The following is a 15,116-nucleotide window of genomic DNA, read 5'->3' on the forward strand; positions in this document are numbered from 1 at the left end:
CAGGCTGTAGGGGTGGGTGAGTGTGTGTATGGTATGGTGGTGTTGGTGAGTGAATGGATGTCTCAGTGGAACATGTGTGAGTAACTATAGATGTGAAAGGTAGTATATGGAAGTGTTGGAGTATGTAAAATACTATATAGGAGAGTAAGTGATTTGTGAGCGTGGCTGTGTGGATGAGTATGTACTGTGTCAGTGGTTGTATAAGAGATTAAGTATGTGATAGTAACTGTGTGAATAAGTGAGGTGGTTGTGTATAACTGTATAGGTGAGTAAATGGGAGTGTGATTTATTCTTTGCATGACTAATTAGCTGTGTGAGTAACTCTATGGGTGAGTCGTGGTGTGTGACTATCTGTATAGGTTTATAAGTGAATTTGGAAGTGGCTGTATTGATGAGACACTGCATGGTATGAGTGACTGTATGGGTAAGTGAGTGGATGTGTGTGTATACCTAGGAATCAGTGAGTGAGTATGTAGTACTGGTATTGATTTTGAGAATGGCAGCCCTTATTTTAGAGTGGCTGTGAGGAGGTGCATCAGAGGATTATGTGGATGATGTCATCAGTGATGTCACTGACCATGTCATGAGTGATTTAATATGTGACATCATCAGCAGTGCATTGTGGCGGTGCAAGTTATACTAAGGTCAACTAACTATATCCAGCAAATTTCTCTGGTTTTGTAAAGTGAAATGTCCAACTAACTAATACATCCCTGAAACCTGTATTTTTTTCAATGAATTTTTATGGTTTTTTAAATGCTAATTTCTAACTATAAAGTCCATGAAACCTATGGTTTTTTAAAAGAATTTTAAAGGTTTTTTTAATACTAATTTCTAACTATAAAGTCCCTGAAACCTATGTTTTTTCAGTGAATTTCAAAGGTTTTATAAATGCTAATTTCTGACTACGCCTACAGAGGTAGGACTTGTGCAGAAAGACGAAGAAAGGTGGAGCAAGAGAAATGCATAAAGAGTCAACAGAAGTCCATAAAGATGAATACAAATGCAGAAAGCAGAAAGAGATAAGTAGAAAACACTAATAGAGGTTCAGAAAGAGGACTTGTTCCAAAGTCATCCTTTGCCCCCAATGTTTTGCTGACTGGTACTTGTGGTAACTGACTCTGACTAACCAGGCCAGGAGCCAGTGCTATGCTGAATGAAACTTAGAATCCAGTGAAAACACCTACATATATTAGGGTACACTATGTATTGGGGTACCACTATGATTGGCATGACCTCCCCTGTAAAGCCCTAGTACACATAGGGCAGGGGGTTAAAACTATTTCTAAATCAGAGGTTCAGAAACAGGTAAGAGAAGTGCAGAAAGAAGCAACAGAGGTGCTGAAACAGGTGCATGAGTTACAGAAAGAGCCAAGTGACCTGCAGAAAAAATCAACAGAGGTGCTAAAAGAGGCAAGTCAGCTGCAAAAAGAAGCAAGAGAGGTGCTGAAAGAGTCAATAGAAATACGGAAAGAAGCATCAGAGGTATAGAAAGAGGCAAGAGGAGTACAGAAAGAAGAGAGAAACATGCATAAAAAATCAAAAGAGGTACTCAAAGAGACACAAAGGGTGCATAAAGAGGCAAGAGAAGTGCAGAGAGAAGCAACAGAGGTACAACATAAGGCACGAGGGGCACAGCAAGTGGCAAGAGAAGTGCAGAAAGAGGCATGAGAATTACTAAAAGAAGCAACAGAGGTAAAGAAAGAAGCAAGAAAAGTGCAGAAAGAGGCAAGTAAGATGCAGAAACCGGCAAGAAAGGTACATAAAGAGGGAAGGCGAGTGGAGAAACAGAGGTGCAGAAAGAAGCAAGTCAAATGTAGAAAGAAGCATGGAAAGGGCAGAATGAAGCAGCAGGGATGAACAAAGAGCCAAGAGAAGTACAGAAAGAAGCAACAGAGGTGCAGAGGGAGGCAAGGGAACTGCAGAAAGAGGCAAGAGAGATGCATAAACTGGCAAAAGTAGTACATAAAGAGATAACGGGGGTGCAGCAAGAAGCAAGACAGGTGCAGAAAGAAGCAAGGAAAGTGTAGAACGAACCAACAGAGGTGCAGAAAGAGGAAAGACAAGTATAGAAAGAAGCAAGTGAGGTGCAGAAAGAGGCAAAAGAGGTGCAGAAGCAAGCAAGAGAAGTGCAGGACGAGGCAAGAGAATTGCTGAAAGAAGCAACAGAGGTGTACAAAGAAGCAGGAAAAGTAAAGGAAGCGGCAAGTGAGATGCAGGAACAGGCAATACAAGTAAAGATAGAGGGAAGATGAGTGCTGAAAGAGACAACAGAGGTGCAAACACACGCAAGACAGGTGCCAAAAGAATCTTGGAGAGTTCAGAACGAAGCAACAGAGGTAGAGAAGGATGTACGATACCTGCAGAAAGAGGCAAGAGTGTTACAGAAACAGGCAAAAGAGGTACAGAAAGAGGGAACAGAGGTACAGACAGAGGCAAGGGAGGTGCAGAACAGGAAAAAAAGCAAGAGGGGTACATAAAATTGCAAGAGATGTGCAGAAAGAAGCAGGTGCAGTGCAAAAGAACCAACAGAGGTACAAAAAGAGGCAAGTGAGGTGCAGATGGACGCAAGAGAACTGCAGAAAGAGACAAAAGTGTTGCAGAAACAGACAAAAGGGGTGGGCAGACTGAGGCAAGAGAGGTACAAAAAAAGAGAAGAAGGGCCAGAAAAAACAAAGAGGCATACAGAATTTTGGAACAGAGGTGCAGGAAGAAGCCAGATCAGTGAGGGAATAACCAACAGAGGTGCAGAAAGAGGCAATAGGGATGCAGAAAGGGGTAGGATAGGTGAACAAAGAGGTAAGAGGGGTACAGAAAGAAGCAGGAAGGGAGATGAAAGAGAACTGAAAAAAAGAATCAATAGAGGTGATGAAAGAGGGACAAAAGATGCAGAAAGAGACAAGACAGGCGAAGAAACAAGGAACAGAGGTAGAGAAAGAGGCAGGAGTTGTACAGAAAGAGGGAACCGAGGTGTAGCAAGAGACAAGAGAGTCGCTCAAAGATGGAAGATGAGTGCAGAAACAGGCAAAAGGTGTGCAGAAAGAAGCAGGTGAGGTGCAGAAAGAGGCATGAAAGGTGCATAAAGAGGCAAGAGAGTTACAGAACAAGGCAATTGAAGTGCAGAAAGAGGCAAGAAAAATGCAGTAAGAGGCAACAGAGATGCAGAAGGAGGCAAGTGAGGTATAGAAAAAGGGAAGAAGGGTGAAGAGAGAGGCAAGATGGGTACATAAAGAGGCAAAACAGATACAGAAAGACATAAGAGGGGTACAGATAAAGGCCAGATGGTGTAAATAGAGGGAAGAATGATGCAGAAAGAAGCAAGAGGGGTACAGAAAGAAACAAATGAGGTATAGAAAGATGTGACAAACATGCAGAAAAAGTCAAGAGAGAGTAAGCAGAAAGTAAAAGAGATTTGCAGAAAGAGTCAAGAGAAGTGCAGAAAATGAAAGACGTGTGTAGAAAGAAGCAACAGAAATGCAGAAAGAGGCAAGAGAGGCACAGAATTAAACTAAGTGGCTTGCACACCATTAGTACCAATTTAACACCCACATTTAACAAAAAGTAACAGGTGACAATTCTAGGTTTGCAAAGGGCCTTCTACCATGCTATAAAACTTGTAGATGCATTTTTGGCAATGTTTGAGCAGTTTCAGTTAGAAACAAGACTTTTTTAGTTCAAATCTACAGATTAGGGAGCAAATGATAAATAATATGGCTAATGCGGAAACTGTATAATTGTGTGAAAGGCAGTGCAGCCAAACAGTTGCATAATTCCAGTGGCCCTGCTCATACCTCTGACTAGGTTCAAAGTGTACCTCAGTGATTCCTTCTTTTTTTGTCTCACTGTGTTCATAGTTCAGCCTCTATGGAAATGAGGAAGACTAAACCTGATGTTACCACTCCACAACACAGCCACAACACAGATTAACATACAACATAATTACTCTCCATAACGCATAATTATCTCCACAAAACATAATCCCACTCTACATAATTCCTATACACTTAAAACCACATACTTTCTATCCACTTAATTTCACTGCACAACATACCATATACGTCCACTACACACAACATACATCCACTCTACTCCAAACAAATTAGTACATTTTTTTATATCTACCATGCCAATAGCTCTAGCTCTCGCAAATGTGAAACCTATTACATTGTACACATTTCTGTAACTAGTAGTCAAGTTTGCAGAGTGGTGGAGAATGGGTGCTGGGCCTCTGACCAGCTCTCAGGATTTCCGCTGCATAGGACTTCTGGAGGTACCAGGACGTCTTCTTGGCCCCAAAGGCTCTTAGGAGTAAATTGGCCTTCATCCCTCATCCTGTATTCTTCCAGGAGGAATGTTTTCAGAGCCCACTCCTGGATAGGGATTGAAGTCCCTGTTGCTGCTGGGAGTCCTTTAGGGCCTAACTAGACTACCTCTTACCTTCAGTAAGCCCCACACAGTGTGATTGCTGAGAGGTAGATACAGCTATACCCCCTTTCTCCACCACTCTGCAAACATGCCTCCTGGCATGCTCTTGGTTGGGGGATGAAGTCCCCTTTCCTCCTGAGAGTCCCCGGGGACCTCAAGTTACCTCCAATAGACCCCCATACAAGTAGGTTGCTGAGAGTGCTCAAAGACCACACACCCTTTTTACACAACTCTGAAAACACGACTCCTGGTACACTGCTGCTCAAGGATGAAGTAAATGTAAATGTAAATGTAAGTGTACTTGTAAAGTGCACTGTGACTCCAAGGAGTATCCTGGCACTGAAGACCAATGTGGAACCCGTCCTGGATTTCCCTGTGAGATGGTTTCTTTCTGGGTATCTCCAAGGTGAAACCAGGCATCCCCGGCGTCTATGGGGGGCCGTTGTAGAGATGAGGCAAGCTTAATGCCTAGAGTTGCCGAGTGTGTTCCCTGGTTAGAGTAGGCACTGAGGCGAGAATTATCGAGTCCGTTTGACCACGGTCCACGACCCTGCCTCATCGGGGATTGAACCCTGGTCCCGGGCCGTTCTCTGCTTACGAGTCTGCTGCCTCTAACCAGTGAGCCACACCACTCCACTTTAGTCCTTAGGTCCTCGGGACACAAGAGGACCTCATTGCCCCACTTGTAGAGTGGTTTGAAAAGAGGCGTGGCCTTGGACCACCTCACTGCAATCCCACTGTGAGGGGCTTACAGGAGGTACCTGGTAGGCTAGTTGGCCTCCAGGGACCCTCAGGGTTCAGGGGTCTTAATCCCCCAACTTAGAATACACCAGGAGGCATGTTTGCATACTGGTATGGGGTAGGGTTGGGCCTCCGGGGAGATGCAGCTTTTCTTTTATTTGTTAGAAGTGGGGCTGTGTGGCCCCCTTCTCTTTAATATTTTGAGGGAACTGGGGACCCCATCCCCCAGGGCCTGACCATTATTAAAAAAATGGAAAGGTGGCCGCATGGCCACCCTCTTGAGGCTGATTTTTGTCCTGGGAACCCATATCCTGGGGCATGGCCACGTGGCCCCTTCCCTTGGACACTATTGGTGCCGGGCACCCTATCCCCCAGGACCCAGCCTCCATTTTTATTTAATTATGGGAGGGTGACGCGTGGCATTGGGGAAGGTCCAATGCCCCCACAGTTCCTGCAGGCTCTCCACCTCCTATTTGAGCTGGCTTTGCATTTGATCATATTGTGGATTTACTTCAAGTTGTAGTGGCCATTGGGGGTGTGGCCATGCTATGTTTTTGTTGTGTTGGACTGTCTGTATTCTGATCTGGTTGTTCCCCCACTGATGGACCTCGTTTGGGCTCCTTTAGGCCTTGGCCATGGAAGCTTCTAGCATTCTTGTTTCCAGAGTAACTTTATGTCCTATTATCAAGTGATCTGCCCTTTTGGACTTGGTATTCGTAATGTCCTTAGTGTGCAGTAGAATTCTAAAGCAGCCCCTGGAGTCTAGGGTCCTATTCCATCCTTTTCTTCTTTGCTTACAGCATTCTTAAGGGTTTGGATTGACAAAACTCAATGTGGTTGAATTGCATGTGATAGGTCCTTCTGTCATTTGGTTTGGCCTCAGGGGTAGGTTTCATCCATTTTGAGCCCTCTCTATCATTGTGTTCTGTAGAGTAGCTCTTTCGTTTGGGCAAGCCTTGATTGCTTCAGTGGTGGTCGTAGATCTAATATTTGTTTTAGGTCTGTTAAAAGGTTTACAAACATTGTTGGCAATGTAGATAGTTTGTCAATAATTGGTACACAAATGCACTTGGGTGTGCAATTAGGGTGACTTGGCGGGCCTCTTGTGCCTGCTTAATAAGGCCATTGAGTTCTGCTAGCTTCTTGTCTATCCCTGAGGTAAATTCTCCTAAAGTTTGTAGACAATATCCTCCCATTCCTGAGATGCAAGAAGGGTCATATCACAGTCCGATATTTACGAGTCTTCATTTTGTAAAAATGCAGAAATATTAGCATGGGCATCAGTCATTGGTTGATTAAAGGCAGTCGAGTTATCAGTTTCTACGTTCATAGGTTTTAGTGGAGAGCTGTTTTTTGGGTGTGAGGGTGTATGCTTATCTCTAAGGCTAGATTGGGAGAGAATATTAATGAGCCCTTGGGCTCCGTATTTTCTCTTTTTATTGGATTCACTGTAGAGTCATGCACCAATTTGATGTTTTAAACGGAGGGATCATTATTTCCCAATCAAGTACCCCTGGTAATAATGGGGATTGGAGACCCTTAATGCCCTCACCTTTTGAGTAGATAGCTTTGCCAGGGTATTTTAGGAATGCAAATTTGGTGTACATTGTTGGTTGATATGTGCTTAAGCTCTTTCCCTGAGGTGTCACCTCTATGGGGATAAGTTATTTTCTTTATAGGTTTTTTGGCTTTTTTTATCTTTATTGCTACTAGGTTGCTGGCGTTGCTTGTATCTTTGCTACTATCGATGGAGCAAGTGCTATTATTTTTACTGTTGTTATTTGAGGCTTTAGTTCTGGTGCTGCACTTGGCACTGACCGCCATTTTACTTTTTTGGACTTTGTGATGGATCCTATCACTCTTCACGACATCATATCTGGCATTAGCATGTTTCTTGTTTCTTTGATTGCTTCTTTGCTAGACATTGGTTGTTTGTATGTTATTTAGGGCTCCTTTGCTGCCTTGGTGCACACGATGTTTTGAGCGTTTATTCCAGTAGATACCTGTGTCACCTCCAGGACAGAGGTAGCTATGTTGGAAGCCAGCTATATGGAAGCAGTTATGTGGGTTGAAATCTGTTTTCCTTGCTCCCCTTGTTTCCCTTTTTACCTTGAAGGTACGAGCATATTTGGGTCCAAACCTTCATTTTAGGTCCAATCCAGGGTTGACTTGGGGTCTTGTTGTTGCTGTTTGATGGGAGAGACAGGGGAGCAGGGGTGTGGGTTAGCTTAGGTACTCCTGCAAATCTTGCTCCCCGATTTCTATGTCCGCTTGTCTTTTGCCCCTACTGTGCGATGTTTTATTTATTTGTGGTTGTTAGTTAGCTGCTTAGTTCAGACTGTCCATCCAACTGATGGTCCTGTGGTCTAGACAGTGCCCCCAGTGGTTTTGCTTGGAGGCTGCTTTGAGGCTACTCCTTTCCCAACTCCAACCTAGCCTCCTTAGTGCTCCTTTGGTGCTCCCTTTACTACTGTTCTTTTTAGCTTCCTTTGCTTATTTCCTACCTTTGTTTTATCGTGGGAGCTTGGGGTAGCTTGGGTGTACTTAGGGAGCTAAGGGGACTTTTATTGTTGGCCCCTTGTCCCCACACAACTTCCTCCCCCTCTGGCTTTCACGTTCTAGGGGAAGGGATGGGGTGCAGAAGGCAGCAGACAGGTGGAACAGCGTAAGTAGTGTGGGAGTGCAGCTGTGCTGCTGTGCAAGCAGGGCATAGGTCCCCCAGTTAGAACACGCTGTAGCAGCCTACTGCTGGCTGTCTCTGCTCCACTCAGCTGGTCCTTACGGCTTCTTAGCCTTACCTGCACAGCTTCTGCAAAATTAACATTGCTCCCTGCGTCTGCCTCTCGCTGCTCCGGTCTCCGGACGTTCAAACGGGTACAGATGAGAGGTTGTAAGACCCAGCGGGGAGAGCCTAAAATGGACTGAGAGTGATGAGCTGGCAATTGGTAGCTCCAGCCTACTCCCACCTCCTCAGTCCAGACCTCTGCCTGCATTTAACTGATTCCACCGGTGAAAGTCACCTACTCCCCTCCCCACCTCTAGTGGTCAGGTGGTAAGGCAGTATCCTGTGGCTCGCTCCATGGCTTACGGCTGCTCCACTCAATGCACTCAACCCAGAACCAGAAACTCATTAACAACTCCTTGGAGACTCATCACTACAGCGTCGCGTCAGCGATGCAGACAGATCCATCGGTGAATCAGGCAGAAGCAAGAAAGTCTCCATCTGGTTAGCTAGGTTTTACTATGTATAATTATTCACAGTGTGGTAATAAGAAATGGGTGTAGGGTCTTAAGGAGTATTTGCAGTTCCTTCATCTTTGATACCTTCTGCTGCGAATTTGTTTCCACTGAAAACAAAGCACTGTTATCTGTGAAATGCTTCTATTGGCCAGAGCCAGCCCCCCTGTTTAAAGACCCCTGCTCTAGGGTGATGGCTGGGTCTAGTAGCGTTTCTTAAAAGACTGACCTCTCTGCTGACACCGTTCTCTAGGATGAAGAATAATACTAGTGTTCTGTGACACAGAGGCCAGTCAGCTAACACATCTCTAAGCGGTGTATGTTGTAGTGGTTTGTGTATAACTGGCATCTGCACTAAAACCTCTTTCTTGGCTGACAATTGGTGTTGTTGTGGTTTGTGAAAGACTAATCTGTATAGTTAGACATCTCACTATGGGTATTAGTCTTTAGAATAGTGGTTTAAAAGAGACAGTACTTTCCATGAGTACTTTCTCATAGATAATAAGGCAGTTTAGCAGTTGATAAGGATAAAGGGAGCTCTGCAGCATGTCTCTCACTTGTGTCCTTTTCTTGTAAAAAAAAGAATGGTATTTTAGGAAGTATATTGTTGTTTACTTCGTTGGATGATGTCATCAATGATGTTATCAGTGCTGTCGCTGACCATGTTATGAATGATGTAATATGTGAGGTCATCAGCAGTGCATTGCAGGTGGCATACGGTCTGTAACTTCTAAATTTCTATGGTTTTTTGTCTGTAAAATCGGCAGCTAACTATAATATCCCTGTAAAATACAATCTTTAATGATATTTTCCGCCTGTAACATCCCTGTAACTGTTGGTCTCTTGGTGAATTTCTACCATCTTTTAATGGTAGATCGTAACTATATCATCCCAGTAACCTTTGATTTTTCAGTGAATTTCTAATTTACTAAATACATCCTAATATAGTATGACTTTAATCAAGTGATTCTAATCTACAAATGATTTAGGTAAATAAAAATAGATAAACATATTAAATAGCATAAATGTAATTGTTAAAACAAAAATAGTGTTGTTTTTCTCTAATGTTTCCAGGAGTTGCAGTACATTGAAGTGGACCTAAACATACTACAAGAGCCTTTTAAATATAGGCCCCTGAATATTTATTTAGATTTGGTATCATAACATATGCTCTTAGTTTGCTATGGCTGCCTTTGTACAACAGTGAAATAGGTAAGATATTTTTTTAAGCTTTTGCATTTTTTTATGTTTTCTTACTATTTTGAATATCAAATGTTGACATTTCATTTGGTGTATGCCCTACTAAGCTTAGGGCATGGTGTGTAAACAGCTAATGATTGAGAGTTTTGCACCAAGTTCTTTTAAACTATCTGTAATACAATCTATCTCTTTATATAATTGCATTATGAGATTTCTAGTGAGATCGGGTGTCAATAAGCTGAGCTAAGGCATATTACATAGGTAGGACTCTTTTTGTTACTCCCAGTTACTGCCTTTAAACACAAGGATGAATTATTACATGGATCAGCATACCATAATCCCTGTATTTGAATTCCAAAATGGGATGTTTTTCAAAGAAACCTGCACCACTGTTAAACAAAATCTCATTTAAGAACTTAATTTACAGTAGCAGGCACCCCAACATAATTCCTGGAGGGGAAACTATCCAATGCAACAGCAATCCTCTTTAGAATGTGTTATCAACTCCTTTGAAAATTAAGAAACTTTTTGAAAACTATTAGCACAATTGCAGCCACATATCAGTGACACACCTCAATGCTAGTTGTAAAAACAATGGAGATGCCCAATGCCTGACTTCTCCTATTTGTGATTCAGAATGAGTTGGTAAACCTTTTTGTGATACAAAACAAATTACCAAATCACAAAGTACGTTGAGTACCTTGCAAACCAAAATGTCATTTCAAGAAATGATGAGAGATAGTTTTTTCATGCTGGCGCACTTACAGGTTCAAAGATGGAAAGCAGTTTGATGAATGCCCTACACATCTCTATTATCAAAAATGGAAAAGTGACATGAACCTGCTGCTCGCCTCAGGAATCTTTGAAATGAATTTCATGAAAGTAAATCTGCTTCCCCGCGCGTTAGGATTGCTGGCAAGGTAAGCAAAAGAAGGCATTTGTAATACATCATCAAGTGCAGAATACATACTTGTTTCCCTGAAGCTCACAAAGCGTCTTTGCTAAATGACTCAAGTCCACAGCTCCAGGTTCATTTCTCCGCCACTTCTCAATCTCTGTAACACACTGGTCAGTGGATCCACCAAGAACGATGTCTGAAAAATAGTCACAGGCTGGAAAGGTCCAATGGAAGTAAGGAGCATATGACAGCTCGATAAGGAGCTCCCCTTTCAAACAACCTGATAAAATAAATGCACATAAAAGGATTACTGATTATGATATTTGAAGTCAATAAATCATATTAACATTTGCTTACCCCTTGGTAACTTGACACAGATCAGTCAGACTTAACTTTAGAGGCAGCATGTAAAGTATTTGTGCAGCACCTAAATCATTAAAACAGTGAAAATGCAACAGAAAAAGGTACCACACCTGGTTACACAAATGGAGCTTAATTTCATGAACAAAACTAAACCATACCTACAATAATCCAAAAAGTCAAACTTGAGTTAAAATTTTGAAAGAATAAACTGAAAAGTCATTTTTAAAAGCATAAACCTCCAACAGGGGATATTCTTCGCCAGAACAAATGCAAAACTTCAGGCTAACCTCTATGGAACCTGGGTCGGATACCACATACAGACTTGACCGGCTGGCAAGTCCCTTAAGTGCATCGTTGATGGGGCCGAGGTGCGAGAAGGAAATGGGTGATATGTTGTTGTTAATTCACAAGATGCAGGTGATGCATCAGCTCCATGATACACACAGTCAAAGATGTATTGGAAATGTAGTCACTGCACCAAAGAGTCGGTGATGCATCATGGTCAATCCTCACAAATGCAGTGATGCATCCAAAGTTGATGTGGTGCATTGGTTCTGAGCTACTGGGTCAATGGCAATGCATAGAATCTACTGGAGCAGCACCTCAGGCCCATTTCCGGGTGCTAGGAATGGGCTGGAACCACTTGGCAAGGCTGAGACACATATGGCAGAGTACAGGTGCATCTGCAGGGTGGTTGGAAGTCTTTGATGTGCCTGAGACTTCAGACAAGATGTGACCCAGCAATCTCTTGGAGTCTCTTTGGATCTGTGTTCAAGTGATGTAGGTCCAGTCCTTCTCACCCAGGCATGGAAGGCAGATAGCAGACCATTACAGCAGAAAAGCAGTCCAGACGAGTGACAGTCCTTGAGCAGCACATCAGTCCGTCTTCCTGGCAGACTATTCCAAGGTCAACGAGTATACTGAGCTGGTGGGGTCCGTAGTCAAGTTCTTATATACAGTTGTGCCTTTGAATTGGGGAGACTTCAAAGAGGGGTGTGAAGTGCACCGTGGTCCCCAATTCTTGCCTTGACTCCAGACTCACTATAGTGTGTTAAGCAGCCTGTGAGTGAAGATAGGACAGAGCCTACTTAAGCAGTGTGAGGCTGTGGACAGCTCTTTCTTCCAATCCTGCCTAGGATGGCCCTTCAGGAAGTGGATTGCCCATCAAGTTACATCTAACCTCCCTTTGTGTGTAACTGGCCAGAAGGAATGCATGAACCCCAGCTCTCACCCACCCCAGACGTGTGTTGGAGAAAGGCAGCATTTTTAAAATTGTAATGATAAATTTGACTGTACCTTTAAAATGGATTTATCATTACAATTCTATAGGTACTAAATATGACAATTCTACCTCCTTTCAATTGGAAACTTCACATGTTAGATGTAACAAGGAATTCCCAATGTTGCCATATGGCCAGGTAAGCTTCACCGCCATGAAAATAAATGTAGGAGTTGTTCACTAATAAGACATTTATAACTTATGGGCTATCTAAACTCTACCTTAGGGGTGAATTATAAGTAATAAAAGGGGAGTTAAAGATTTGGCAAGATGTATTAAATAACCCTAGGCATAGGATTAAACTACACTCGTCAAGTTGGCGATCGCCAGCGAACAAAATCAAGATCCCGGCGAGACTTTTTCCCTGTTTGCAATCAGCAACATCACGTTCGCGACCGTGGAAAATAAACCTCCTGGCAAGATTATCAACACAGTGAGGACAGGTTTCTCCTTGCGAGTGGTCGCAATGACAAACTACCAGTCCACTTTGGTTATTGTCCAGGGAAAACCTGGCTTGGTTGTTCGGGCTGTACTTTTGCCATGAGGCACAGGGTCAAGACTGATTTTCATATGGCTAAGTCTGAACTGAGGTGGTGAAGTGAGCAAAAGAATGATGATGGATTCAACCCAGATCTCTGACTGGGAGTGAGTCTCTGAAAAGTTTCAGAACTCTGTCCATCATCTTTTTGTTTTTGCATTATGGTGCACGCAACCTTTTTGGAGAACTTGGTTGATTGCTCAGTGCCCACAGGTGCCAGGATCTGCAAAGCATCACACACAGTGTTATCCCTGGTACATAACAAAAACTAAAAAATATATCTAAACCTATATCGAGATAGTGTTTCCACTGGCTGTGAGGTCAACATTTGTACCCACCACCATGTTTTATCTGGCAGTGGGAAACAGAAAAAGGACACAGCCCGTATGCTCAAAGCGGGGTGGGCTGTGTAAGGTGCTTCCTGAAACAGCAACTATTCTGTTGCGCCTTCAGATATAGCTTTCCATCAATGGAATGCTCCGTGGATGGAAAGCTGGTAGTCCTCTCAACTCTGAATAGGGTAGGCAGGCCATCAGTTAGACAAAGACAAAAAAAATCCTCACACAGTGAAAATATTTCATTTATCTACTATGTAGTTTTACTTATTATAAGTGATGTTGAAATTAATTCAATTACATTTTTCTAAAACTTAATGTCACCTTAATTATCAAATTAAAAAATGCTGTTAAAATATTGTATTATAACAAAAAATATATAATTTTTAACCATAAAATAAGATTATATAAATTTTATGTTTTAAAAGTCATTTATCTTAATAATTTACAAAGTGATTGTATTTTAAGTCACAACCTTCCTTATTTTCTATTGGAGGGTGTTCAGTTTCAGTGGTGGGCCATGTATTTCATCTGACTTACTACTTTCACTTTTTGGCACTAGTAACTTTTCAATTATAAACATGGTTCTTCCCCTGGTTTCAAGGGTTATGGAAAATCAAGTCTACATTTTTGAATAATTTTACAGTCCTATTTTGTTCTGAAGAAGTAAAATACATTAACTTGTAGGAGTATGTTCTACTCATAGTAGACTTACCTTTGTGAACAGTGCCAGAGTACCCCAATATAACACAACATTTAAGTATGTGACATTAGAAAACCACTGCCACCTCCAGAAATGTGGCTGGCTGACATATCTTCGAATGCAGCCCTTGAAAGTGCACTATTTATGCTCTGGGCAAGCTAAAGGGTATGGGGGTCTACATTTTATGTCTGAAGTGATGTTGAAACTAGTTTACTTGATCTATGGTAAAATACCTGCACCTGTGCATATATACTCAGGTATAATTGTGTTATCACGAAATAGTGAGATAAAAAAGATTCATTAAAAGAACCAGGGAAATATATTTGTTCATTTCAATCATGATGCATCAGATTTTTAAAGTCACTTATATTTAGTAGGACCAGATCTGTAATACAATTTGTCTATTCTCAGTCTCTAGTGCATTCTATATATTGAGTTGCAGAAACACAATCCTGGGTTCCATTCTAATTCTCTCATTTCGATATGTACATTAATTGTGCAGCGTCAGTGAAAATACGTGAAATTTTTGGCATCCATCTTGCTTTTCAATTTATAATGTACAAGACATTGTAATGTTCTTACAATGTTCTTTTCAATATCAATGTGCTTTTGCCCAAAGCACAACATTTTAAATTTGATGATTATGTCAATTGCCTATTCCTGATTTTGATTTCACTAGCAACAAAAATGAAAAATACATTTTTTACACAATATTGTCTTGAAATAACCAGAACCAATGAAGCACCTAATGCACCAAAAGCAAAGAAGCTCTCAAAACATTTTTCATAATTTAATGCATTTACGTAGAGCATATATTTGTATGACAGCAATATGTATCCACACCTGCAGGTAGGCTTACAGGAGATATGAAAAACCGACCTGAGGTGAAGATTGTGTTGAAAGAAGGTAACATCCTTGTAAACGCATCATCAAGGAAGGCAGAACCCTTTGAAAAATGTTCAGTAATCTGCTCAGTCGCATCCAAGTGTTGATCATGGAGCTCTTTCAGCTCAGAAAATGATGCCATGTTCAATGATGTTCTGTTTAAAACTTTACTTCTTGTGTGTGTGCACCTATTCTTTTATTAAATCATCTAAATTGCAAATTATTGATGAACAGAAAACAGTTTGATTTGTGTGCGCTCCAAACCTCATTCCAAATTCTATTCTTGTTTGATGTTAGCTTAGTCAAACTTGTAAATATTTAGCATCCTGTTTGCAAAGCACAATGTTATAAAGTGTGCCATATCTCCCATCACCTCAATTGAAACACATAAAGCAATGCAATTTCTGTCACTACAGTGAATAGGATTTTTGTAAAAGTACTTGAAAACAGGTACTTGCTATTCATTCTTTTAACCAGTTTGATATGGGGCTTTTTGTTTTGAGTCTTTTTTA

General features: G+C 41.7%; 1 protein-coding gene across 1 annotated transcript in view; it reads right to left on the reverse strand.

Annotated features, from left to right (window-relative positions):
* LOC147718255 (nicotinamide N-methyltransferase-like) overlaps positions 1-14,755 on the reverse strand; it is a 48,944-nt gene extending 34,189 nt beyond the window's left edge. Inside the window, exons 1-2 of the mRNA XM_086966660.1 lie at positions 14,599-14,755; positions 10,574-10,781 (exon numbers count right to left, since the gene is read on the reverse strand). Coding sequence (XP_086822786.1) covers positions 10,574-10,781; positions 14,599-14,746 — 356 coding nt within the window. The 5' untranslated portion in view covers positions 14,747-14,755. The remainder of the gene's footprint in view (positions 1-10,573; positions 10,782-14,598) is intronic.
* Positions 14,756-15,116: the final 361 nt, after the last annotated feature.

The sequence above is a fragment of the Lissotriton vulgaris genome, chromosome 4_1, assembly GCF_964263255.1.
Source record: "Lissotriton vulgaris chromosome 4_1, aLisVul1.2, whole genome shotgun sequence".
Taxonomy (NCBI): domain Eukaryota; kingdom Metazoa; phylum Chordata; class Amphibia; order Caudata; family Salamandridae; genus Lissotriton; species Lissotriton vulgaris.